The sequence below is a fragment of the Lynx rufus genome, unplaced genomic scaffold (genome assembly GCF_022079265.1).
Source record: "Lynx rufus isolate CCGP_SWC_20201006 ecotype Redwood Valley unplaced genomic scaffold, mLynRuf1.p SCAF_6, whole genome shotgun sequence".
In the NCBI taxonomy this organism is placed as follows: Eukaryota; Metazoa; Chordata; class Mammalia; order Carnivora; family Felidae; genus Lynx; species Lynx rufus.
The window spans coordinates 82,616,501-82,642,675 of NW_025814878.1; the positions used below are offsets into that span (position 1 = coordinate 82,616,501).

The window sequence follows — 26,175 nt, forward strand, 5'->3', positions numbered from 1 at the left end:
GGAACCAGAGAAACCTGCGGTCGCGTGGGAATTTCATACACGTTTACCAGGTTTCAAAACTCCCTGCTCCAATGGGAAGTGTCCTTACCGCGTGGAGGTGGGGGCCTCAGAACATTGCATTCAGTTTCTCCTTGTTGCCCAACGTGCTCCACTAACCTGTATATGCTGTTTTTGTCAGAGAGGTCCCCCAGGCCAGCAGGGTCCCCCCGGGCCTCCGGGCCCCCCTGGAGTTCCGGGCATCGATGGCATCGACGTAAGTTTCTATTTCCAGTTCTCTGTTCCTCCAGTCCTGCCTTTTCCTACCCTTTCTCCAGCGGGATGGGTTTATTTTTGACAGGGCTAGATGCCCGCCACCTAAAGGCGGGATAGGACTAGAGTGAGAGCTGGGGTTGGATCCTAGAAGCCTGGAGATTTTCAGAGGGATGAGGTAGACATGCTCAGTTGTCCCCGTTGGTCAAGAATCTCCACCATTTAGCTTTACCTTGTCCCCGTCCCCGATTTGTGCGGTGAACACGCGTGGGAGTCTCCCCGCGGGCTCCCTAGCGCTTCCCACTCATGGACTACTCTTACCTTTTCTCCTACCCCTCTAGGGTGACCGAGGTCCAAAGGGTCCCCCGGGCCCCCCGGTAAGTTAACCAGCGCATTCGCGCTTCCTTTCCTTCCTTTAGACGTGGTTTGCACCACGTGAGCCCCAAGAGTCCCAACTTTGTATCTTCCTCACTCACTGCCTCTCCCGCTCCCCGCTCAGGGTCCTGCTGGAGAACCGGGCAAGCCAGGAGCTCCGGGCAAGCCAGGCACTCCGGGCGCGGACGTGAGTAGGCGTGGGTGCACGGGAGCGCGCGCAGTCCGGGACGCGCGCGCGCGCGCGCGGGGTGGGGGTGGTGCAGGGGAGGGAGGGAGCAACGGAGAGATACGCCAGAGGGGTGCAGACTGCGGGAGTCCACGCGGGAACAGGGCTGCGGCCCCGAACTGGGCCTTGTACTCCATGCAGCTTCAGCAAAGGGTCCTGAGAGGGTGGAGCTACCTCGCGGCACCCTGGGTTGAGCCTGCAGCGCTGGCAGTACCTGCTCTCAGAAAACGCCCGAGGGTCCGCTTCCCTGCTCACCCGCCTGCTCGCTTAGCCCCACTTCCGGCACAGGGGGTGCTGGAGGGGGTAGAGTGTTACCCGGCTCTGCGGGGGCTTCTTTCCCAGGCACTAACTAGATTAATTTAGAAAAGGACCTGCAGGCCGGGAAGGTGTAGAGTACTCCTAAGTGCTAAGGAAGAGGAGAAAAAAGATACCTTTGAGGGGAAGTCCTGGAGTGGGAATGTGGGAGAGGGGCAGAGGCAGGGAAATGGCCAGCACACATAGAATAGACAATTCAAAACTCGTTTTCCCTCTTTCCTTGTTTTCTTGACTGGCATCACTGACAGAAACAAATAGTATAGGGTTGCTTGAAAACTGGGAACCAGCAACCTTTCTCCAATTTACCCACCTCCACACCTCTGCCTCCCCTCAACTGAGGAAAGCTCATACTGGCTTGTAGGATAAACCTAACCAGTAAATAATACTTTCTCAGACTCTCATGATTTCAGGACTCTCGGCTTCCCCTGTCTCTGTGCGCTGGATAAATACTTATTGAGGTCCTACTACAGGCCAGCCCCTGACTTTAAAACTGGGATACAAAGGGAGGTAAAATAAGGTTTTCTGTTCTCAGAGAACATACAGTGGTGCATTCCTCAAGTTATCCTTCAAGTGACCGCTTTATGTTGTTTCCGAAACCCGAAGACTTTTTCTAAATCAAAGCACCTGAAAACCTATGATTATAATTCCCAAGAATTTTTGACTACAGAGTAAGACATTTTGAAGAAAAAAAGCTAGATTTTAGTGGTTATTAAGATATGCTTTCTTTATAAAAGATTACCATTATGAGGGTATTTGTCTATGTTATTTAGTACTTTAGGAAAGACTTTGTTTTACATTTCAAAGCCCTGAGTTTGAACTTTCCTGTGTGATGCACGAGGCAGTGCAAGAATCTTCCAAGAACGAATATTTGGATAATACGAATTGAATATCAAACTAATATTTGTATAATACAAATGAAATTATATAATTTGTTGGCTTTCAAGCTCTTTCCGACACACTGAATTACTTGAAACTGTCACATCATAATAGAAAAGTCTGATACATACAAGGTCACTCAATAAACCAGTAGCCCAATATGGGTTGGATTTATTTCTGCATCCCTATGAAACTTGGACCAGTCTTTTGTGTAAAAAGAAAATTTATGATTACATTATTATTATTATTAGTTTTGTGGTGGTTGAAGCATAAACTAATCACCTGGTCTTCTCTTGGTAATGAGTTGAAAGAATTTCAGATAGAGGGCTGGAGTTTTCTGTGCTTCAGTTAACGGTGCTTTTGTAGCATGCTCAGCCTGCTACAAATTCTTCCTTACCTTTTACCATGAGGTCATAAAGACAACGCCTGCTTTTGCTTTGTAAAGTAATTCCTTCTCTTCAACAGAAATTTTGGGGTAAACAAGTGAAAGTGCTTCAAAATCTCTGGAAGTACCATGTAGTTAACAATGACAAGGAGTTTTATCTTCGTCTATAGCGGCAGTATCGTAGTAAGAAACTCATGTGTGTGCCAGCATTGTAGGCCTTTCCTAGAACAAAAGTTAACTATACTAAGCAAAAAGTTAACTACACTAATTGTATCTATGTGGAACTTTTTTCCTCAAGTACAGTCACAGACATTATTCCCTTTAACCTTACGATAACCTAGAAGGCAAGTTCGGCTAATATTATTTTTCACAGATAAGAAAACTGAATAATTTTGAGGACGACTGGTTTCCTCAGGGACCCAGATTTATACAGTGGTTAAGATAGTGAAAGAAACTAGATTTCTTCATTTTTAACCTTACTCTCTCTCCAGATAGTTTTGCCTCATGCGGATACAAAATGAAGATCTTAAATGGATGAATAATCTGAGAAAACTGAGAGAAAAAGAGTGATAGTGAATTTTTAGTATCTGAATTACCAGCCAAGAAAAATGATTTATAATTAATATTTTATAATTATTTGTAAACATTGGTACGGTTCTAACAGATTTTGAAATGGAGCCATAAGGGAGTTATAAGATTCTGGCTTATGCTATTCTTTGGCTCCTTTGACATGTTAAACAAGTCTTTTACCTTGAGACTACACATTGAGAATAATGAAATATCAGTAGCTGGATCAGATTGATGTTTGTTTATCCCTGAACATAGGGGAGCTAAGTAATTAGGAGAGCTTCAGTGATCTTTTCTTGTCAGGTGAACCTGAGTGTAGTGGTGGGACCTTAAACCTCCAACCTCCTTGTCTTCTGCTCTTTGGCTCATTGCAAAGCTGTTCTTTTTGGTAACGTTAACAAATGGTTAATGAGATGATGTTTGGAAGAATATAGAAGGAACGTGATTTAAAGGGTAATTATCCTAAGTGAAGTGGATTTTTTGACAGAAAATGTAAAAGACTCATGGCAAATATGCTTGTAGAATTATGCCTCGAGTCTCACAAGCTGAGTAGTTGGAATGCTGGAAGGAAATGACTGTTGAAGGCTGGTGTTCTCTGCCAAGCAGTAGCATGAAAGTTCCGAACACAGTCAGCTTCAGTACCGTCCCATATAGAACTTTATCTTCATAAACATTCATATGAAAGCAACGAAAGCAATTATTTCTGCCACTGGTAGAAATATATATGTATATATAACCTTGGTTATAACCTTGCACCTAAAGGACAACTGTGTTATTATCAATAATCAATAGAGATATTCTTACAGGCTCTATTTACTGTGAGACGCTCAGTGAGCTTTGTAAAATAGTGTTTTATTCATTCTTATAGCATCCGTCTAAGATAGGCAGAAGAATAGTTAGAATTAAATACAGGAATTATGGTTAAACTATGTCACTTAAAAAAATTTTTTTTAACGTTTATTGATTTTTGAGACAGAGAGAGACAGAGCATGAATGAACAGGGGTGGGTCAGAGAGAGAGAGGGAGACACAGAATATGAAACAGGCTCCAGGCTCTGGGCTGTCAGCACAGAGCCTGATGCAGGGCTTGAACCAACAAACTGCGAGATCATGACCTGAGCCAAAGTCGGATGCTTAACCGACTGAGCCACCCAGGCGCCCCTATGTCACTTTTTATAGGAAAGAGGTTAGAACATCCTCTGGATGTATTCAACTACTATCCCTGGCAGATGTTATATGATTAGAATAGTGAGTTATTAAGGAATTATTCTGAAAGGTCAGTGTAAGTGGAAATAGTCTGACATCAAAGATCAGTTTGATCACAGAAATGTGAGGAAGCCGTGAAATACAGAGCCCAGGTCGTTCTAGGATAATATCTAGAATTTTGTGTGTTCATTTGTTTGCAGAACCCTTTGTGAATCAGGTTTTAAGCTCCCAGAGGGCAGGGAACGTGTCTTATACTTCATGTAAACTCTTTACAACATCTATAGCAGTGCTGAGCATATAATAATGATGATAATAAATAGCTAACATTTAGTCAGGGCACACCCCACCAGGTACTATTTTAAGCATTTTGCTTATATCATTTTACTTTCAAAATTATCATATCAGATAGATATTAATATTATGCCTATTTTGCAGATCAGGAAACTGAGGCACTATACAGTTGAGCAACTTGTCATGGTTGTACAGTTAATAAGTGGCAAAGTTGGGGTTTGAACCCAAAATAAAGATGATATAAAGGGATAAGTGTAATATCCTTCCACCTAAGATGCTAATCTAAATTAAACATTAAGTACTCATGTATCGAGTATGTGTTAGATGCCAGGGAAAATGTTCCAGGATTATTATAATGGACATATAGTCCTTGTCCTTATGGAGCTTATGCTTTTCTACATAGCTGTTTCATAACAGAGTTCACTGTAGCATCTGACACCAAAACGTATTTTCAATTTAATTCAGAGACCTTCCTAGTGATAGACATATTTTGTCATGTCATATAGAAGATACTTTAAATAAGTGGTAACCTGGAAGCAGCCTTCATGTTGTCCAATAATTTACTTGGTTCTGCTTTATTTTCATGCAGTTGAAATTCTACCATATATAAAAGCTATTGTCCACCAATCTTGTCAGTTATTCCAGTCACAGATTGAAGATTGTTAGTTGGTTGCATGTGTGGGAATTGACCAGGGTTGATTTTGGAGGGCATTCACAGGAAGTGGTAGTTAGAGGTTCTGTTAGTCAGATATGCTCTGAGGTATGTAAAGTCTGTGTCATATGTGCCTCCAGAGAGCGCTCCTGTCTGTATGGTTGGTTTGCTGAAATACAATAGCCAACATTCCATTACTACAGGTGCTCAGCAACTAAGATGCTGGGGCTTGTTCCCAGATTACAGTGTTGTATTTAGACTAAGGTGATTGAAAGTCAAAGTTGGTGAAAAATTGTTTTATGTGTGTTTAATAATGTTCTTTGGTAAACTTCCTGTAATTAGCATTTTCAATTTTTTTTTTTACTTCCTTTGATTCACTCTTTGGAGTTATGAGGAAAATGGATTAATGTACAGAAATGTAAAAATGGTGGCCAATGAACTAGTTTTCAAGCATTTTAGTGATATTTATGAAATGAAAACATTTTAGTGATATTTATATAAACTATGAGCGATTAAATATGCATTTTGGTGATCCGTTTTTAAGTTGGGCTTTCATATTTGCAAGGAACTCCTCCCTTGATTAATACCATTTAAACCTTTTTCAAAATCTTGGTAATAGTTTTGTAAGATGTTTATGTATGCATGCACATATGTGTATTTATGTATATCTCCATATCTCCATCCATATATATATATATATATATGTACACACACACACATACACATATTTATCTTTGGCAAGGTATATTTCAATATTACATTATAAATGACATCTAAAAGTGTCAAAGAGTAAAGAAAAAATTTAAAAGATGCATCCTCACTAAATATGGAAATTCAGGTATACATGTAGTATTATTATATTTTATAATGTATTTTATATTGAGGGTGATGGTAAGAAAAGTACTGGTAGGGAAAATGAGAATGTTTAGAGGATATGCTTTAGTAACTGCTTTAGTATTAAATATGACAGATATAAAACGTGTTTTACTGTAATTGGCTTAAATTCTATATACCAAGTGACACACATGAAAATATATACTTAATTATACCTATTATTACTAAGGAAAATAATGTAGAAACAAGCATGCTCTCAAACATTTTATTTTAAAGGTTAATGTTCTTCAATAAGCAACTGTCATTGCTGGAAGATGGCTGGAGGACTTTAGATAGCTATAAGGCAATAATGAGTTTATGTTTAATTCCTATTGAAGAAACATTTTATTAACTCTCAAGACACCATTAGAGAGTTATAGAGACATATATTTTTATTTTCTAAATGAAGTGAAGGAGGTGCATAAGCAGGGTAACTGACAGAGCCAAGATCTGTGGTCCCATTAGACTTAGCTATTAGAACGCTATAATTGTTATATTGCATTTTTCCAAAGTGGAGACAAAAAATACTAAATTATTGGACCCAGTGATAAACAATGCAATTAGAAGGAAGCTAGGAGCATGATAAAATTTATCAACAGAAATTAACAGTCAGATTTAATGTTAAACATTACCTTTGAATGAGAGTACGGGAAGGTATTTCTTTGTAAATATTTGCATCATACAAAAGTTACCATTCTGTACATAATTAATAAATAAAATGCAAGTATGCACTTAGGGATTTGCCTCAGGATGCTATGATAGTTCTAACATCATCTTGCTTTGCTAGGGGTTAACAGGACCTGATGGATCCCCTGGCTCTGTGGGACCAAGAGGACAAAAAGTAAGTTAGCCACCTGTTATTAATTGCTGGTATTAGATGCTGAAGTATAATTTTATTGTAGTGTTTGCAAATCAACTGAAAGATTAGTTATGAAACAGTGGAAATACACTTGTTCAACTAAAATCAGGTTTTAGTTGAATTAAGTTAAATGAAAAAACACCAAGATGGGGTATTTTAATGATTTCAAAATTCATGTAATTTACATATTTACATATCCATGATACAAGGGGCTAAGTACAATGAAGTTATTTTTATTTTTAGGGAGAACCTGGTGTTCCGGGATCTCGTGGATTTCCTGTAAGTAATTATAAAGTGACAGAATTGAAAATCTCCTACCTTTTCTGTCATTGTGAAATTTTTTTTATTATATGAAATTTATTGTCAAATTACTTTCCATACAACACCCAGTGCTCATCGCAAAAGATGCCCTCTTCAATGCCCATCACCTACCCTCCCTTCCCTCCCACCCCCCATCAACCCTCAGTTTGTTCTCAGTTTTTAAGAGTCTCTTATGCTTTGGCTCTCTCTCCCACTCTAACCTCTTTTTTTTTCTTTTTTTTCCTTCCCCTCCCCCATGGGTTTCTGTTAAGTTTCTCAGGATCCATACAAGAGTGAAAACATATGGTATCTGTCTTTCTCTGTATGGCTTATTTCACTTAGCATCACACTCTCCAGTTCCATCCACGTTGCTACAAAGGGCCGTATTTCATTCTTTCTCATTGCCACGTAGTATGTCATTGTGAAATTTTTAAATGCAGTTTTTGACATAATATGCATCACAAAGGAATTCATGACTTTTCTGCTATGGTAAGCATTCTATGAGTAGAAAAATTTTAGAGAAATTTGAACGCACACTATAAATACATGTGTCTATTTGCAGGTAGTTTTTCCCAATAGACAACTCCCCCTTTACTTCCCTTGATAGAAAACATTTCTTGCATAATAACAGCAAATCTAAATATGCAGTATTTAGACCATAATATCACACCACTTTCTTCACAGCTGGTTGTATCTCTAATGAAATGTCAACCATCAGATATAATTACCAGCCTAATCCTCTGGCTAGTCTTTTCCTGCATTGCCCAATCTCACAATTTGTGTTATTTCTTTATCTGCTAGAGTGTTTGGTTCTTAGGCTGCTTTTCCTTTCCATTTTACTCTTTATTCCTCTTTTGTTCTTATCATTAATCTGTATCTCTCATCTTTGTTTTCTATTTGCACTGTTTTCATGGCCATATTTCACTGTCTGTCAACTTTTCCATTATAAACCTACTTTCAGAAGTGAATAGCTTTGCTGGCCTTTCTCCCGTATTTTTTTACTCAGAGCTCAACATCTTATAGAGATGCCTTTAAAAAAAATTAGTGACATTTGAAATTTGTCAAACATCTAGATCTATGATAATGAAATAATTTATTGATCACTTTGGTATTTTCAAGCATGACACTTATTTCCCAAATTGATTTACATATTAAAATGTTCAAATAGGAGTAATTCTTCAAATGCCTTGAAATGCCTTGGAAAAGCCCCACTTATTATTAAAACATACTGCTCATGTGAAATTCTTGTTTGTTTTGGCTGCCTAAATAATTAGAAATAATAATATCACTATCATAGGGTGTACATTGATTCTACTAAATGGTTCATATAGGGATGTTTTAGAAAAGGAAGTCTAGAATGAAAAGCTAACATGAATATGGTATTAGAGATAGCTGTGGATAGAAGTTATTCCAGCCAATGTAGGAGAGAAAGGAGTAATAAGGATTCCCAATTGGGGAATGTTGAACCTGGAAAGCAAAGATAGAGAAAAAGGGATTCTAGACAGCTGATGTTCAGTTTTATGAAGTTCAACAAGCATATAGTTAGGGTTTAGCATATACTAGTCCCATAATGAGGCTAGGAGGATGAATAAGATGTGGGGTCAGTCCTTGATTATATGCAGTTCAGTGTTGCTAAAGAGAAATAAAGTACAAAGGAGAGGGAGATGAAATAACTAGCTCTAAGATCAGATTTAGGATATCAAATAAGGATCCTGTCATAAGTCATTTCAAGAGTGACACCATTTTATTCTCACTATCTACTGGATTTGTCTAGAAACATAGTCCACCTGTCAAAAGAACGTGGTTTCTGGTCCTTTCCTCCCGCCTCCACCTGCCCCCACCCCCTCTTTCTGTGCTGAATGTTTGGGAATTTCCAAACATCACATTATAAATTATAAAGCACTACACTATTGCTTTTAAGGTAGATTTCTTATAAAACATGATGAAAAAAAATCTTTAAACTTAGATTTAAACTGATGTGCTTCTTTGTGAGTGATGCTAAATTCTCCTGAGGGCAAGTGTGGATGACTACTTTACTTTGATTTCTTACAAGAACGTTTGGAAAAAATATTATTGGTTAGCTTAGACATCAAAGGAATATTTGAGGTGCTGAAACAAACTTCTTCCTTAGGAGTAGAGCCATGTTTGCTTTTCTTTATCCAGTCATTTCTTTAGAATGAGCATCATGTTATTTAGTGACAAAGTTTATACTTTGTTTTTGAACTGAATTATGTCTGTCTGTATTTATACTAAGTTTAAATCACATACCATAACAATTTTTATTTTAATCTTTTAGGGCCGTGGTATTCCTGGACCCCCTGTAAGTATCATCCCTGGGTGTGTTTCTACATAGTCTATAGCAATGGCCAATTTCTCAGCTCCCAAGCTTACTCTCCAACTGACAGTACCCAGTGGTATTTATAGTGTCCTACATACATGATCTTCGCTGGCTACTGTGACAGCACTTCTATCCTGCTAAACAAAAAATTTTATTGATTTTAGAAATTTCTGTTCCTTTTTAAGTAATTAAAATTTAGTCAAATGAGTTATTATGTTATTGGAAACCAAAGCTAGCACAGATATATAATTCTAAATCAGTTGTTTATCATATTTGATATCATTTATGATAGATTGTAAAAAACATCCATAAGTCACCACATCCCTTTACTTATTTAGAATTACCTTTTTTTAAAAAAATTGAAGTATAATTAACATACAGTGTTATATTAGTTTCAGTTGTACAATGTAATGATTCAACAATTCTGTAGACAACTCAGAGCTCACCACAGTAAGTGTGCTCATCATCTGTCACCAAACAATGTTATTACCATCTTATTGACTTATTGACTATGTTCTCTATGCCGTACTTTTCATCTGTGACTTATTTATTTATAACTGGAAGTTTATACTTCTTAATCCCCTTGATCTATTTCATCACCTCCCTCCTGCCCCACATCCACCTTCCCTTTGGCAACCACTAGTTGTTCTCTGTATTTAAGAGTTTGTTTTGTTGTTGTTGTTTGTTTCTTTGTTTTGTTTTTTAGATTCTACATATAAGTGAAATCATATGGTATTTGTTTTTCTATGTTTGAGTTATTTTACTTAGCATAATACTACTTACCAGGTCCATCTGTATTGTTGCAAATGACAAGATCTTACTCTTTTTTATGGTTGAAAAATACTCCATTGTGTATATACATACAGGGTCCTCCTGGGGCAGCAGGACTCCCTGGAGAGCTTGGCCGTGTTGGACCAGTTGTGAGTACACACTGCATTTTGATAGACATTTACTGATTTAATAGAAGACGTTACTCAGAAGGCAAATTACCCTAACTGTATATTTTCCCCTGCAAATCCAAAAAATGGCAGATGAATTTCATTCCAGTTCATAATATTGATGGGAACCATGGATAATAATGCTATCTCATTTTTGTAGAGTGATTTTAATTTTTTTTCCAAGGCTGTCAGCTAAACTTTTCTTCCCAACTTCCAGAATTAGTGATCAAATCAGTAGATGTCACCTCCATTTTATAGACTCTCAGCCAGAATTAAGGTCCAGTGTCTTTTGTATTAGGCTCTCTGCATAAAATGAATAGCTGAAAATTATTGCCAAGTGTATTTCTGTTAGGATCATTAAATTATAATTGAACCAACAGAACTTAACATTAGGCAATAAAGAGCTGAACTTTATAGAAGAAATTGTTGGTAATAAATTCTTGGTAATATTACTATCCAATATTTCAAAAATGTTGAAGTAGTGAAATTATGTGGAGGATAGATAATTGTAAATGCATTGAGAGTAGGAGCCATGTATTATATATTTTTTCTTGCTTCTCCATATGTCTTACTATTTGACAAAATTATTTACTGAACAAATGAATATGAAATGGTTATAAAGTTAAAATAATTGTAAGATGCTTTTGACTTCTTATGGTAGAATATTCAGAAGGAAAACATACACAAGGAGTAAACTGTGGACGTTAGGGCGAATTGAAACCATTTTCATTTGAATGGCTTATTTGTATTTAGCCATCTTGGATCTCCTGTGCCATTTGCAAGACAGTATGGTGATAGGCCAAGTAACAGCTTGTGGGTAAACAGTACCCTGGGAGAATCTGGCATTGCAGAGATTAACCTGCCATTCCATAGCTTCAGGCTGGCTGCAAACCTTCTTTTGCCACCATTATCTGGATGGTACTAGAAGTACTGGCTGTTTCAGTTCCTCTATAAATCAACTAAAAAAATAGGTGGTGTTTCCAGTTTGTTTCCAGAATAAAGTAATCATGCTGTAGAAAAGAATTGGCTTTGCTTTTCCCCCCAAACTTCTTTCTGCCTTGTTTTATTACTTTGGTGAGACTGTAGCTCCTTTATTCTTCTAGTTTTGTGGAGCTAATTGGATTATGGGCCACCCATCGATTTTAGTGGCAGGTCTATGCAAGACTGAGCTCTGTAGGGGTTTCTAGTAATATTCTCTCATGCCTTACCAGTTTTATGCACTGCGTTTTGACATGTGTATAACCACTGTGTCACAATTTTCAATAACTTAGGGTGACCCTGGGAAAAGAGGACCACCTGGCCCCCCTGGCCCCCCAGGACCCAGTGTAAGTTATTTGCAGCTTGAATTTTCTTGTGTCTGAGAGTTGGAATTAAATAAACCCAAGAACCAAAAATGGAAGTACTTGTTAATCGAGTCATCATCCTAAAATTCCAAAATGGCTACCAGTTTTTTCCCCCATTCAGAACATGGGTCTTCTTAGGACAGAAAAGTAGAGGAATAACAATAATTTAAAAGGAGGTTTTCTCAGGGAATGGCTTACTCATATATTTAAAGTCTTTTGACTTTTGTGATTTCTCAAATGCTCAAAACTTGGATGTATAAAAGGAACATTTTCAAATGAACTAGTTTTTACAAAGGATTTATACAGTAAGCAATTTAAAAAATAGGAGTTTAAGTAGGAGATAATTCATATTTTAAATTTATATTTGGAGTATCCCATATTTTCTATTCTTTCATTTTATATCCCTTCAGTCCCCTGAAAGAAATAATATACTGAAATTTAGGGGTCTCCAAAATGAACATGCCCTACAAGTCAAAATTTTTAGAATATTAGTATATTATATGCAGCTCTTTGTTCCTTATATTTTATTGAACAAATATATTTATTGTATTTTTGTTCAATGAACTTTCTATTATTAGTAGGTTTGAATTACATATTTAACTATATTCTTAACTTTAGTGTTTTCTTTACTTTAGGGAACAATTGGTTTTCATGATGGAGATCCATTGGTAAGATGTTTACCTTTGAATGAAATACAGATTAAGTCAAAGACCATGTAATCTTCAGGTTAACTCTCCTTAAAATTACCTTGCTGGAATATGTTGTATTTCTGTTTTACTTTACTTGGATGGTGGGACAATCCATAGAACTAGTGGACTGGTAGTTTGTATACACTCACATTGTAACTGGTTTTCATTATAGAAATGATTTTGTTTTTCCATAATCTCTTTACTTTATGGCTTTCAACAGAGTACCCCTCAATCTTAGAAGATAGAAGCCAAACAGTTCCTTTGAGACTTGTTTTACTTACAGAGTGATATTCAGATGATGTTGGTAAACTGTACTAAGTGCAATGTTAGCCAATTTGACAAGGGTATGTGGATCTCAAGTTACAGCTATTCTAATAGAGGGGAAGGGGAAAAGGATCAGGTTGTGGTACACTAGATTGTCTGGAAACATTTTATTTCTTTAATAAATTAAATCTGAAATAAATATGGCAAACTATTAACATTTATTAAATCTGGATGGTGAATACTCTGTACTTTTCTGTGAGCTAGGAATATTTCTGATTTTAAAAATGAAATATTGAAAAAAGGGGTAGTCAGAGTTATTTAATGAATATAATTATATTGGGATTCTGTAGCTAGAATCCCTAAAAAAATACCATTTTGTCATAAAGGGAGGCTCTAATTTATGCTCTCCTTATCTATCTCTCTCTCCCTTTGGCAGTGTCCCAATTCCTGTCCACCAGGTCGCTCAGGATATCCAGGCTTACCAGGCATGAGGGTAAGAGAACAATTTCAGTATTTTATATTCAAGAGTATTATCCATAGAAAAAATAGAGCCTTTCCTGTAAGCACTGGCCTTCCTGGTGAAAGACCACATTCTGATGGATTAGGCAAGTCTGTGTTCGCTTGTTCTGCGGCTTAGTCTATGGTCCTTCTTCAGTCCTAGGAACTGCGGCTGGTGCCCCTGGCAGGTAGTCCTATGGAGACATGGATGTTTGATCACACAGTGCTTTTGTTGTTCGGGGAGGAAATACCCATACAATGTATTGGCTTGAGAGACTCTATAACACCAAATGAATGTAGAGAAGTTTGCTTCCTATTGAGGAAGATTGGGGGTAATTGCACACATAATGTATTTGAAACTATTTTGGTTAAGAAAATATAGGGAATATTGTGCATAATAGGCAAGAAAAAAGACTTCCCAAAAATGTTTTCTCTCACTCTATATCATAGTTACTTCAAAATTTACCATAAAAATAAAAAAAATATTAAATGTTGGGGTTAGGTGGGATTTTCTCTAGTCTACGAGTCTGAAATTATTTTGAAAATTCCAGACCAATGGAGTTGTGCTATGATCTGAAAGGCCCCAGGGCACTGCTTTTCCAGTCATCCTTTTCTCTAAGGTTAGTTTTAATCGGTTCCCACAACTGCAAAAGATTTGGTCCTGGATTGGTGTCTTATTTTTCACGAAGACCTATACTCTTGGAATGAGAGTGGCTTTGAGAGTGAAAGCTCTGATGTACTTAATTTTGGAATGTTCATTTCCCATTTGCCTCATGTTACCACCAAAAGCACACATATGCTTAGAACAGGTGGCCAGACAGAAGAGATAGGAGATTTTCTTCTCATGCTCTGCAGCTTTCACTGACTGCCCTTTATAGCTTTCCCTTTGCATCTAAAATTGTGTACAAGAAGAGGTGGAAGTTGTGCATCTGTGGAGATCCCTTCCACCTCCATGAAGGTACAGAGGAGGCAGAAGGGTTTTCAGAGCAGCATCGAGAGAGCAGGAGATAGCCAGCTGAGCTGGGTCATCTTTGGGAAAAAAGTTACTGATGTTGGAGAAGACTTAATGCTCTTACCCCAACTATGAAAGGATGTTTAGGATAGAGGGATCTAGGGAATGGCCAGCAATACATCATGTTGCTGAACCAGAGAATAAAGCTTTTGCTATTCTAGAACAGTGTTTTTCTATTAACTAAAACTTATATTTATCATCTACAATAGTCATGTAATACACATGGCAGTATTAAGGTCATTTAAGGTAGTCATTTTCCTTGTGACATAACCTTTTTCTGTGTAGCAGAAACTGACACAGATTTAGGGAAGCAAGATCACTTTATGAGCCTTCTGACCAGTTTCCGTAACAAACCCAATACAGTTATTTTTAAATTAATTAATTAATTAGTTAATTATGCATTTTTAGGGTCATAAAGGGGCTAAAGGAGAAATTGGTGAACCTGGAAGACAAGGTCACAAGGTAAGGAAAATGAATATATAGTGGGTAAATTGTGATTAGGAGGAAGTGATTACTTTTATTACAAGAAATTATAGGGAATAATAAAGCATATTTTATCCTTCCTTTTCAAATGATGATTGACAAGTTTTCAGTAGATGCATTAATATTCTAAGTATAATATTCTAATGTTGTTCAATTGTAAAAAACAGTAACTCACCATACATTTCATTCTTTCCTGTGTTGCTACCCCTTGCTTTTCTTTTGAAATCAATCACACTCAGCTTTTTTCCTTGATGCTTTTGATAGTCAAACATTATTCAGCTAGTTTTCCCACTCCAGTAAACAAAATTTTATGACATGTGTAAAATTTTATGATGAGTGTTGCTGACACGAGCAAACAGGAAGTTGATAGCTCATGGCTTCTCATCTTAAGTTCTGAAATAATTTGTTTCTGACTTCATTTCAATAGAATTTAGATGTTGAGTAATATGGGAGTTAGTGATAGGACTTCTGTTATTGTCTGGATAGAAACATGGCATCCACAGCACAGCCTACATTGGGGCTGGCATGCCCTGCAGAAAAACCAACACAGAAATTTAAAGTAAGGTGACTTACTTGCTTTTTTTTAATCCACTAATGTCAATTGCCTTTAAGTGTCTAAGAATTTGACTTTCTGCTTAATAAAAGTTTTGTCCCTGTTAATTGTGTAATGTTTTACAAAGTCAAACTGTTCTTATTCATGCGGGTTTTCTAGACTTTGTAGACTATGTCCTTCTACACCTTAATGGGGTGGAGGCAGAAAATTAGTCTGTTTTCTTTGGAGGAGCTGGAGAGGCAATTTATTAATATCATCAGGCATTAATATCCTTGAACTCTTTAGCTAAAATCAGTCTGTTGAGCAACCTCAGATAAGTAAGCCCATTTTCTGTTCCTTATTACAGTTTGGTCATTTATTTTTAAAGTCTTTTATTGCTTAGGCACTGAGTAATTAAGGCATTTTATTTATCTGGAATGTAACAGCTGGGTTAATGTCAAATTGGAGCAAGAAAAAAACTGAGTACTTCAGAAATTTTTCTGCATGCTCATTCCTCCATTAAATCTTAAAATTCACAACTGAAAAAATCCAACAATTATTTATTAAGTTCCTGCTGTGTGCCAGGGTTTATTCTAAGTGCCAGGGGCATAGAAATGAAAAAAAATATGTCCAACCACGGAGACTGGCTAAATTAAGTATGGCATGTCCATATAATAGAATATTATCTAACCACCAAAGAAAAGGCGTGTAAGAATATTACAGTGCACCAAAAGGTTTTCATGAGGTAACAATACATGTAGTAAAGCAGATATAGTAAACTTCTGTTATTTTTGATGCCATCCATACCTTCTTCCTTCTTTTGGTGGCCCCTTTTCTTTGTGGAATTTTTACAACCCTGTCCCATGGGCTTTGCGGATGGAGCTGTCAGAGTATTTTCCTCCTCTTCCCCAGAAACCAATAGTTTTGATACCTATACAAGTCAGTTATCCAGACTCTCAAATATGGCTTGGTTTTCAATGGGGAACCTGAAAACTGTTTTGGTGTGTGAGATAACTGGCCAACATTTTATTGGTAGGTGTTGAAAACTCCTTTAATTTATTTCACTTGTTTTGTCACTTACATCTCTCAGTGGGTGTCTTTAAAAACTTACATATAAAGATAGGATGACAATAACTCATTAAAGAATGAACCTTGAAAGGGTAATAGATGCACTGAACTGTAAACTTAAAGTGGATTCACAACTCTGCCTTGAATTTACAAATTAGTTAATAAAGATTTTAAAATTTGTTGATAAATATAGAAATGAATAGTCAAAAATATTTCTGTAAAATGATAATAAATTGCTGTTCCTAAATTTGTCATTTAATGTCAGGGTTATTGATTAGTTGTGTGCTATTCATCTGCTGGTGAAATATTTAAATCAAGTGTAATAGTCCAAGGTTTATCAGGAATCTGTGGGAAAATATCTCAAACCTTGCTAATGGAAACTTACTGTGCACATATGAGTCACTGTTGTTTTGATAGGTAGAGAAATATAAGTAGCATTTAATTGTATGCATGTGTTGATTACCCACTCCAAGAGCTAATTCACTGGTTTTCCCATTGGGACAGCCTCTCCTCGCCATCAATTATATATTCTTATGAAATAAAATCTGAATATAACTATGAGACTAAAACCACTATGTAATACCCTCATAATTCTTTCAAAAATCAAGTATAAATGATCTAGGCATAATTTAATTCTTTGTATTATATGTCCAAAGTTTCTATATTAATATTGCTATTCAATTTGCTATATTTCTGTGTGTATATGTGTGTGTGAAAATCTCTTTAAGGTATGGTCTGTAGAGCAAGAACATGGGTGAACTGAAACATGTAATAAAGAAACAACAGAAATTGATTTTTATCTAATATTATGTACATAATATTAAAAATGGAAAATTTTTCTCATGATTAATTTTACAATTTGAGATATCCATTACCACAGGAAATGTAGGGCAGTATACTTATTGTAAAAAATAAAACCTTTGTCAGAGGGAAAAGTAAATTTTTTCTCAGAGTCAATAAAGTAATCTTTCCATAAGAAACAGCAGTTGAATTTCTCTTCAGAATATACTAACATGTTAAAGTATATCAGAGGTTATAAGGTTAGTATCAAAAAGTCAAAACAATAATTAGTTAGAAAACAAAATGGAAGAAGATTCCATTGGCAATTGCTACCAAATAGTCAAGATACCTTAGAACAAACTTAAATATTCAAGACTAACATGAAGAAAAGAACAAAACTTTATTGATTGAAAGAAAAAGATTTGATTAAATAGATACACTCAGTTCTAAGATAGAAAGGCTCAATATTGTAAAGATTCTAATTCTTTCCATATTAATTTCTTAATTTAATGCAGCCCTAATACAAAGCAGGTAGTATTTTTGTGAAGATCTTCTGAATAATTCTAAAGTTCATCTGAAAGAGTAAGCATGTAGGAAAAACTGAAAAAGAGTTACTATCGATGAAAAATAAAGGTAAAGGAATTCTGAGATTAAAATGCATTATGAAATTGCAATAATTAAAATGTTGTGGTATTGGCAACATCATACAACAGATCAGAAAAGCAGAAAAAACAGATCAGAAAAAACAAGTGTATTTAACAATTTAGTATGTTAAGGAAGAATTTTCCAGCCTGTGGGGAGAGATATCTGTGCGGAGATATCCTTCAATAAATGATATTAGAGAAAGTGGCCAATTACCAGGAAAAAAGAAAATGACAGATTTCTATCTTATATTTTACATTAAACCAATTAAAGATTTCTATGTAAGAAATTAAACTATGAAACAACTAGAGGAAAAATACAGATGAATATTTATGTATTTTTGGGGTGGAGAAAGCTTTTCAATGGGTGACATCAAAGGTAGAAGCCATGAAAAGAAAGAGTGATTTAAATACTTTAAAAAAATGTATATGGCAGCAAAATTATAATAAGAAAAGTTTAAAATGAAAATCACAATTTGGGGTGCCTGGATGGCTTAGTCAGTTAAGTGTCTGACTCTTGATTTCGGCTCAGGTCATGATCTCACAGTTCGTGAGTTCGAGCCCCACGTTGGGCTTTGTGCTGACAGCACGGAGCCTGTTTCAGATTTTCTCTCTCTCCCTTTCTCTCTGCCCCTCCACTGCTCTCTCTCTCAAAATAAATAAATTAAAAAAAAAAAAAAAGAAAATCACAATTAAATAATGTTGTACTTTATGGAAAAGTTTGCATAGCATGATCATATTTTCCTAAAAATACACCCCCACACACACAATACACACTTGGAACATGAATGTATGCATATTCTCTCTCCGTCATTTCCTCTCCCACCCCCACCCTTTTTTAGAGAAGCATCTAAGATGTTACAGGTATTTATAGTTGAAAAGTGGGATTTGGGTGACTTTATTTGTATAGTTCTCTGTATTTTCTGAATGTTACACAATTAATATGGATTATTCATATAAACTAATTTAAGAAAGTACAGTAGCATAACTCAGGGGATGCCAAATGAATTTAAAATGTGCTGAGTTACAACGAGCCTATATCTATCTATGCTCATTTGCTGCAATAACATTTGGAGTGCTTTCTGTTGTTTCTTAGGGTGAAGAAGGTGACCAGGGGGAACAGGGAGAAGTCGGAGCTCAAGGACCTCCAGTAAAGTATTGTTTAAAAATATTTAGGATATGCAAATATTCTTTTTTCATGACTTTTGGAATATTTCATGTTTAGCACTTGAATTAATAGTATTATATGAACATGGTATTCTGTATTTTTCCACCAAGCCAGCACTGGGAATTTACCATTTTTTTGAAATAGGAAAGGATCCCCATTATACATTCAAGCACCATTTTAACAAAACAAAATGTACCTATAATTACATACATTTATTTACTAGATTTCAGGGCTAGGCTATCTGAAAGCAAATACTGAACACAAGAGGATGATATATGTCTTTCATGTTCTATGGTGCTATCATATGATACGGAAAAATTCAGGTATGCTGAATCTGTAGCAGGTAGATCATCAACTGGATTTGATGTACCTTATGCCAGCATGCAATCATTATAATTAGAACATTCTTAATTCTTACATTCTTAATTGTAATCATGCTTTTTTTTTTTAATAAAAAGTTGGTCCCTTGTGCTTTGGCAGATTGCTGCAATTAAATGCACAGTGAAGTAATCTGGGGCATTGACACACGTCAATTTAAAGTGTTTGGAACATCAAAATTTACATTACTTTTGTATATGAAAGTAGACTTGTTACACTTTTTTTCTTGTCAGGATGAGTAGTAACAATTATGGAAATAATAATTTCAATATTGATTGAATTGCAGCTAGCCGCGGTCTTTACTATGTAAAGCACAGACTCAGGTCCTATTCTCAGAAACTAAAGAGTTAGGGAGGACAAACATGGGGCCACCACCCTTCCTTGCCCTGCTCTGCTATTCCCCAAACAACTGGACATTTATGAAAGAGTTCAGGGAGTTGTGCAGATTAGTGCTTACCCAGAACTTAAGGAAATTCCAGCTAAAGGAAATAAGTCTGCACATTTGTAAGAAATGGCCTCTGCTTTTAAGCCACATAAGAACTTTAAGGAAACCTGGAGGAGTACAAGGGGCTTACTCCAGAAGCTTGTCTTCCCTGAGCCTTTGATAGGAGACAAGAAGGAGATGGACTTTATTTTACAGGAGGAAGATGGAAATAAGTAGTGTAAGAGACATATGTTTTTTGTTTTTTGTTTTTGATCTGATGAAAATTTGGTGGGGAATTGGAGTTATTTTTAAAGCCATTCCCCCAAATCCTCAGAACAGGATTTTGCAAGCAGCATTTAAAAGTATTTTCATGGATTAAGGATATCTGTTGGGTGCTGCATGGCTCAAGCATGGGTGATATTGTTAGCACTTGCTGACCTTCTGGTGTTTGGGAGTGGGTTTGCCAAAATGTTTCTGTAAAACTCACAGATTTTCACTTTTTAAATGTACATCTATAAAGTAATGAACAGATTTTTTAAAAATATGCTCTTTGGAACATGTATACATGAGCTCTGCCCTTCAAAGTCATCACCTTGGGAGACAATACATGGCATTCTGATGTCACTGCCATTGGCTCAAATATTTTTGGAATTCATTTTGTGGAATTACCTTCAGAAAGAGCAGTTTTAATCTGAAATGGCCACATCTCAAGTGGTTTACATCCCAAGTGGTTATTCTAAGCTGGATCATGTTACATATTACATCTTACATGTTCTAGCAGGTCATTCCTAACTAGTCTGCATAGAATTTGTCACTTGTCTGGATGAAGGGTTGGCCACTGAAGTGCCCCGTTTTCTCTAAGTGAGAACACAAGAGAATGACTGGCCTGGAGCTACCTTATTATAGGCCAGTTATAGTGGACAGTTAGCAAATTGCTCAGAAGTGGCTTTTCCACTTTCCTGAAGGAGCATCTACCTCCTGCTTCTCCCAAGAGAACACCCAGGCCCACTCTTTACAGGATCCACTCCTGGGGCCCTGCTGCTGTGACCAGAGAATTGAGAGTGGTGGCATTTTAGTATTAGAAAAGATTCTGGAAATCACACTCATATCCTTACTTTTAGAATTACCCACTCCTTTGCCTGGGATGAAGTGAGATGGATTCTTACTGCCCCAAGATAGAGTGCCTCTATCATGGAGATGGTATAACAAATAGTGACCCCTAGTGGTTAGTAAAGACTTTAGCTCCATTTACAGGTCATAAGCTTTTGTGGGCTAGTCTAGAAACCTAATTGCCTTTGATAGTATACACTGGTGGGGAAAAATTATTCCAAAGTTTAAAATCACAACCATCTTACATGTAACCAACTTACAAACCATTAAGGAGGTATAAATGGCAGTGTATTCTCTACCTGAGTTAAAAGATAAATCTAATACATGACTGTAGTTCTCTTATGCAGTGATGTTTCTTTTTTGTCATCAGTAATTGCTCCAACTCCAGGTATGCATATGTCTTCAGAATTTTAAAATTCTTTTGCCATCAGAATAATTCTCCTTGGATTTTCTCTCTAAACTAGAAACATTTGTTTATATAATGTCACTGTTTCTTGTTACCTTTGGTTTATGTTAACATCCTTTTGGATCAGCTTTTGTGATGAGAGAAACAAACGTGTGCTTCAACTAAAGCAATTCACTGTTGTTTTTATATTTCCAGGGAGCTCAAGGATTAAGAGGCATCACTGGCATAGTTGGGGCCAAAGGGGAAAAAGTAAGATGATGATGATGATGATGATGATGATGATGATGATGATATGATAATCAAATGTGTAAATATTTGAATTTTTTGCCACTTAAAAATATCTTATTTTTAGCAACATTAAAAAAATTTTTCTGAGAGAGAGAGAGAGAGAAACCGGGGGAAGGGCAGAGAAAGAGGGAGACACAGAGTCTGAAGCAGGCTCCAGGCTCTGAGCTGTCAGTACAGAGCCTGATGCAGGGCTCGAACCCTCAAACCACAAGGTCATGACCTGAGCTGAAGTCTGACGCTTGACCGACTGAGCCACCCAGGCGCCCAAGCAACATCATTTTTTATTTTTTATTTGCTTTGTGGATGTTTAGTTAGGTTTTCACATTTCTGTTATAAACATAGATGATAGAAAAGAGTAGTACATATGATACTTATGTATTATATATTTTAAATTATCTTGAGTAAATAGAAGTAAGCAGGGCTGTTACATTTTATCTCTTTATCATTATCAATAGTTAATACTGATAGCACTGACACAATACCTGGAAATCAAAGCAAAGACAAGGAAGGAATGGAAGGAAGGGAGAGGTAAGAGAAGGCAGGATATCCCTAAGGACACTGGGGCCATCTGTGGCTCTCTGCTAGGTGGATTGCTGAGCTCTGCCTTCAACAGGAATCCTATACTTGTGGCTGGAGTTTTCGAATCTGTCCTTAGCCCAGTTGCAAAGACCAGATTCTCCTACCATTTCCATAGTAAGACACTGCGAGATGCTGGGGAGATTCAACAATAAGGACTTCAAATTTGTTATTTATTGGGAGAAACGAGTGAGTAGATAGCTAACTACAATGTATACAAGAGACCCATAAATTTGAGGGCAAGTGGTTTGAGGGAGTGAAGATGAAGGAGTGGTTACTCTTGATCAGGGAACTGGGAGGGCTCAGGGAGGAGATGGTGACATCAGAGGGATGCCAGACCTACCTGGAAGACATGCTCCTACTGGTGGAGGATGGGGCTAGGGAGGGCTTGGCTGAGTATCGTGAATGAAAACAATGGAAACTTGAACATTCATGCTGTGTCCAGAAGTGTCTTTCTCACTGTGTGTGTATGTGAGTGTGTGTAGGGGTGTGTCTACCTTCTCTACCAGATTTTCAGAAAATGGTTACTACTTACAGAGTATGTTAGAAAAGCCACTTTGTGGGCTTGGAAAAAGAAAAGCACTTTGCCTACCACCACTTCTGACCCTCACCTCTTTCTCTTTAGAACCTCTAGAGCTAATTTGTGTCATTTCACACAGAAGCACAGGACTTTTATTAACCGCTAAGTGGGACTAACTTGCACATTGTAGGTGCTCAAAAAAATAAAACTAAATTTTTTAAAAGAAATGCATATTCTTGGAAATTGAAGGAATTATTTTGTGACTCTTTTTTTTTCAGCCTTGCTGTCCCTTTTGGGTATTCTCATTCTGCCTGTTTTACTCTTCCATTTCCTCTAGAATATTTCTTTTCTAAAAACACTGTATTTTAAAAAACATATTTCATATTTCTATATTCATGTTACCTTAAGTAACATTCTGTGTGTATCTCTTCTGTTATTAATACATCCCATTTGTTTTGAAGTTGCTGATACGTAGGCCTTCGCTTTTTCTGGGTTTAAATCATCTAAAATATGTGACCCCACACTTTGAAACCAATTACTGTTCTTGATATGCTCTTTATTTGAGGCATGTTTTTTACTTGGCATTTTTCAAAATTTCTCATTTCCTCTGAGTTCTGTCAAATTGCTTTCCATAAAAAAAAAAAAAAAAAAAAGCAAGCTCTTCTCATGAACTCAGACCCCTGGCGTGGTTGCCTAGTAACAGCATTTTGGGTCTCAGCTTGTGCTGAACAGCAATAAGAGAGAGAGTGAGTGCATCACAGCCATTTCTATAATGCAAAGGCCGGGCTCCGCTCTCACCACGCAGGGTGAATGATGAATTCAAGGTCTTTTTCGGGTCTTCCAAATCTCTCCTTCCCTGGTGAACGTAGACTGCTTTCTGCTCTGTTCTAGTTTTTAGGGATCAAAGAATTTCAAGGCTTTGTGGTGCCTCTGCTTTGGTTGTGTCCTTTATTTGATTCTCTCTTTTCTGAACCTTCTATCAAAGGTTTTCTGACTCTTAATACTACAGATGCTGTCCACCTGGTTTTCTTGGGCTGACATCCATCCAATACTCTTTGGACTGTTTTCTATTTATTTTATCATCTCCTTACCTCAACCCTTTTCATTAGGAGATGGCCTGTGGACTCCAGTGGCCCTTCTGCCTTCTCATTCACTTAGCAGACGAGAAAAAGATTTAAAGAGGGTTGTATTTTATCATGTAGCCTATGCAGAAAGCACTAACCGCCCCCCCCCTTTTTTGTTTTAAAATCACAGTTTGATTCTTATAATTAAATAAGAAGGCGACATGTACAATATAACCAAGTCGGAATTGATTTCAAGACAATTACATTTCTAAAGCTGTGTAGTTTTTATGCCACCATCACTTGGTAGGGTGTTTGTTGTGAAGGAAGTAAATGAATTATTTCATATAAACTGAACCTAATGCCCATCCAGGATGGAAGAGGGCATACTCAAATCCTTATTACAATTCGTTCTTCTAAACCGCATGGCTGGACTTCTGATTCTGGATCTTGGTGGAAATCCAGTGTCACAGAATCCCACCCACAGCTGCAGCAGCAGCAGAGTCCATGCCAACTATTCTTTGGGTGGCTCCTTGGTCTTCACCGCTAACAAATTCCCATCAGAATGCTGAGAGGCCTGCAGGGTGAGTACCAAACCTCTTCAATAGGTTTGTCAAGTTCTCTAAACAGGTACCAGTGTTTTCAGTTCATGTCATCAATCAAGAATGGATACAGTGTTAACTTAAAATATCCAGAGTGGTATCATAAGTACCTTGGGTGGGATGAGAAGATGCAAACTAAGTGTTTTAATATCTGAGGTGTCTGATTAAACACTCACCACGGGTGCCTGGGTGGCTCAGTTGATTAAGCAGTCATGCAAGGTCATGATCTCACAGTCTGTGGCTTCAAGCCCTGCATTGGGCTCTGTGCTGACAACTCAGAGCCTGGAGCCTGCTTTGGATTCTCTGTCACCCTCTCTCTCTGCCCCTCCCCGCTGGCACTCTGTTTCTGTCTCTCTCTCAAAAATAAATAAACATTAAAAAAAAATCCCTGGAGTTCACTGATGAATACAGTATATGTTGCAAACACAAAACCTCCTTTTTTATCTGGCTATTGAAGTTCTGTAGAAAGACTGATGTGGCCTTTAACATAAATGAGTAATCTTGAGGTGCCTGGGTGGCTCAGTCCGCTAAGTGTCTGACTTGATTTTCAGCTCAGGTCATGATCTCATAGCTAGTGGGATTGAGCCCTGCGTTGACAGTGTGGAGCCTACTTGGGATTCTCTCTCTCCCCCTGCTCTCTCTCTCTCTCTCTATCTCAAAATAAATAAATAAACATTTAAATGGCTGATCTTAATTTCATTTCTTTGTTTTTTTTTTTTTTTTTTTTTTTTGTAGGGTGCTCGGGGCTTAGATGGAGAACCTGGGCCTCAAGGTCTCCCTGGTGCACCTGTAAGTAGTTTTCCTTTTACAAGACCCAATGACAGATTCTTTAGCAATGATCAGGCAAGATTATTTGCTCTGTGTGTGTGTGCATGTGCACGCATGTCTTCCACATGTGAATAATTAAAGTAGTAAAATGGGCAATAGTTTTATATTTATTTAAACAAATTTTAATCATGATGAGCATCACTTTCTTGGACAAAGAGAATGTTCTTTTGACTTGGTATGGATTTTTGTTTTTCTTATAGGTGAAGTCAAAATGTTGAGTTTTTACATTTGTTGTGTTTTCCTTTTGTTTTGGTTGCCAGGATGCTTAGAGTCACAGTAACCATCTGTTACTATATTTCAGTTGCTTGGATAATTCTTTTCCTTTTCTATGATTTCTGACAGCATTATTCTATATTTTGACTGTCACATGCACATGTGTTATTATTACGGGCTGCCTCACACCTTTTCTAGAAATAAATACAAAGCCGTCTATTAATAACCACTTTGATCACAGAAAAAGTAGAGAAGGTATAATTAAAATAGAATCTCCAACTATCAAACTCCTATGGCCCAGTGGGAAAGACAGAATGTAACTATGTTGTACATTATAAGATCAAGCACTAGAATATGTGGTGGAGGTAATCCGTGCAAGAGGATCTTAGAGGCAGGTTGACCTGGAAAGCCATTCTGGGGGGGGATGGGCAGCAGAGTACAGGTGAGAAAGAACACTGTTGGTGGTGATGGGGGTATGTGTTGTCATAGGGGCTGTTACTGTCTGGCATTGGAAGTTTCTACTGAGAAGATGAAATTGAATAGATGAGGTAGGATCACATTATGGAGTGCTTTTAATGCCAATCTTAGCAGTTTGAACTGATATAGTAGCAATAGGAAGCCATTTGAGATTGTAGAGTGGTTATGCAATTCAACAAAAGCTGTATTTTAGGAAGACACATCCTCTATTACCGCCTATACCATAAATCAACATTAGCCAGATAATTTTGACAGGAACCCCTATCATTGCCTGGAGAATGAAATAATATGGAGACAAGATTGGCAACTGATCCAAACCTCAACTCAGCAAGATAGTCAATGCATTTAGCTGATATGTAGACATA

At 37.0% G+C, this 26,175-nt stretch overlaps 1 protein-coding gene across 1 annotated transcript in view; it reads left to right on the plus strand.

Moving 5' to 3' along the window:
* Positions 1-26,175, plus strand: part of COL9A1 (collagen type IX alpha 1 chain) — an 86,811-nt gene that overhangs the window by 23,295 nt on the left and 37,341 nt on the right. Inside the window, exons 8-21 of the mRNA XM_047102793.1 lie at positions 179-253; positions 591-626; positions 749-811; positions 6,802-6,855; positions 7,117-7,152; positions 9,470-9,493; positions 10,378-10,431; positions 11,721-11,774; positions 12,428-12,460; positions 13,182-13,238; positions 14,664-14,717; positions 18,856-18,909; positions 21,441-21,494; positions 25,028-25,081. Coding sequence (XP_046958749.1) covers positions 179-253; positions 591-626; positions 749-811; positions 6,802-6,855; positions 7,117-7,152; positions 9,470-9,493; positions 10,378-10,431; positions 11,721-11,774; positions 12,428-12,460; positions 13,182-13,238; positions 14,664-14,717; positions 18,856-18,909; positions 21,441-21,494; positions 25,028-25,081 — 702 coding nt within the window. The remainder of the gene's footprint in view (positions 1-178; positions 254-590; positions 627-748; positions 812-6,801; positions 6,856-7,116; positions 7,153-9,469; positions 9,494-10,377; positions 10,432-11,720; positions 11,775-12,427; positions 12,461-13,181; positions 13,239-14,663; positions 14,718-18,855; positions 18,910-21,440; positions 21,495-25,027; positions 25,082-26,175) is intronic.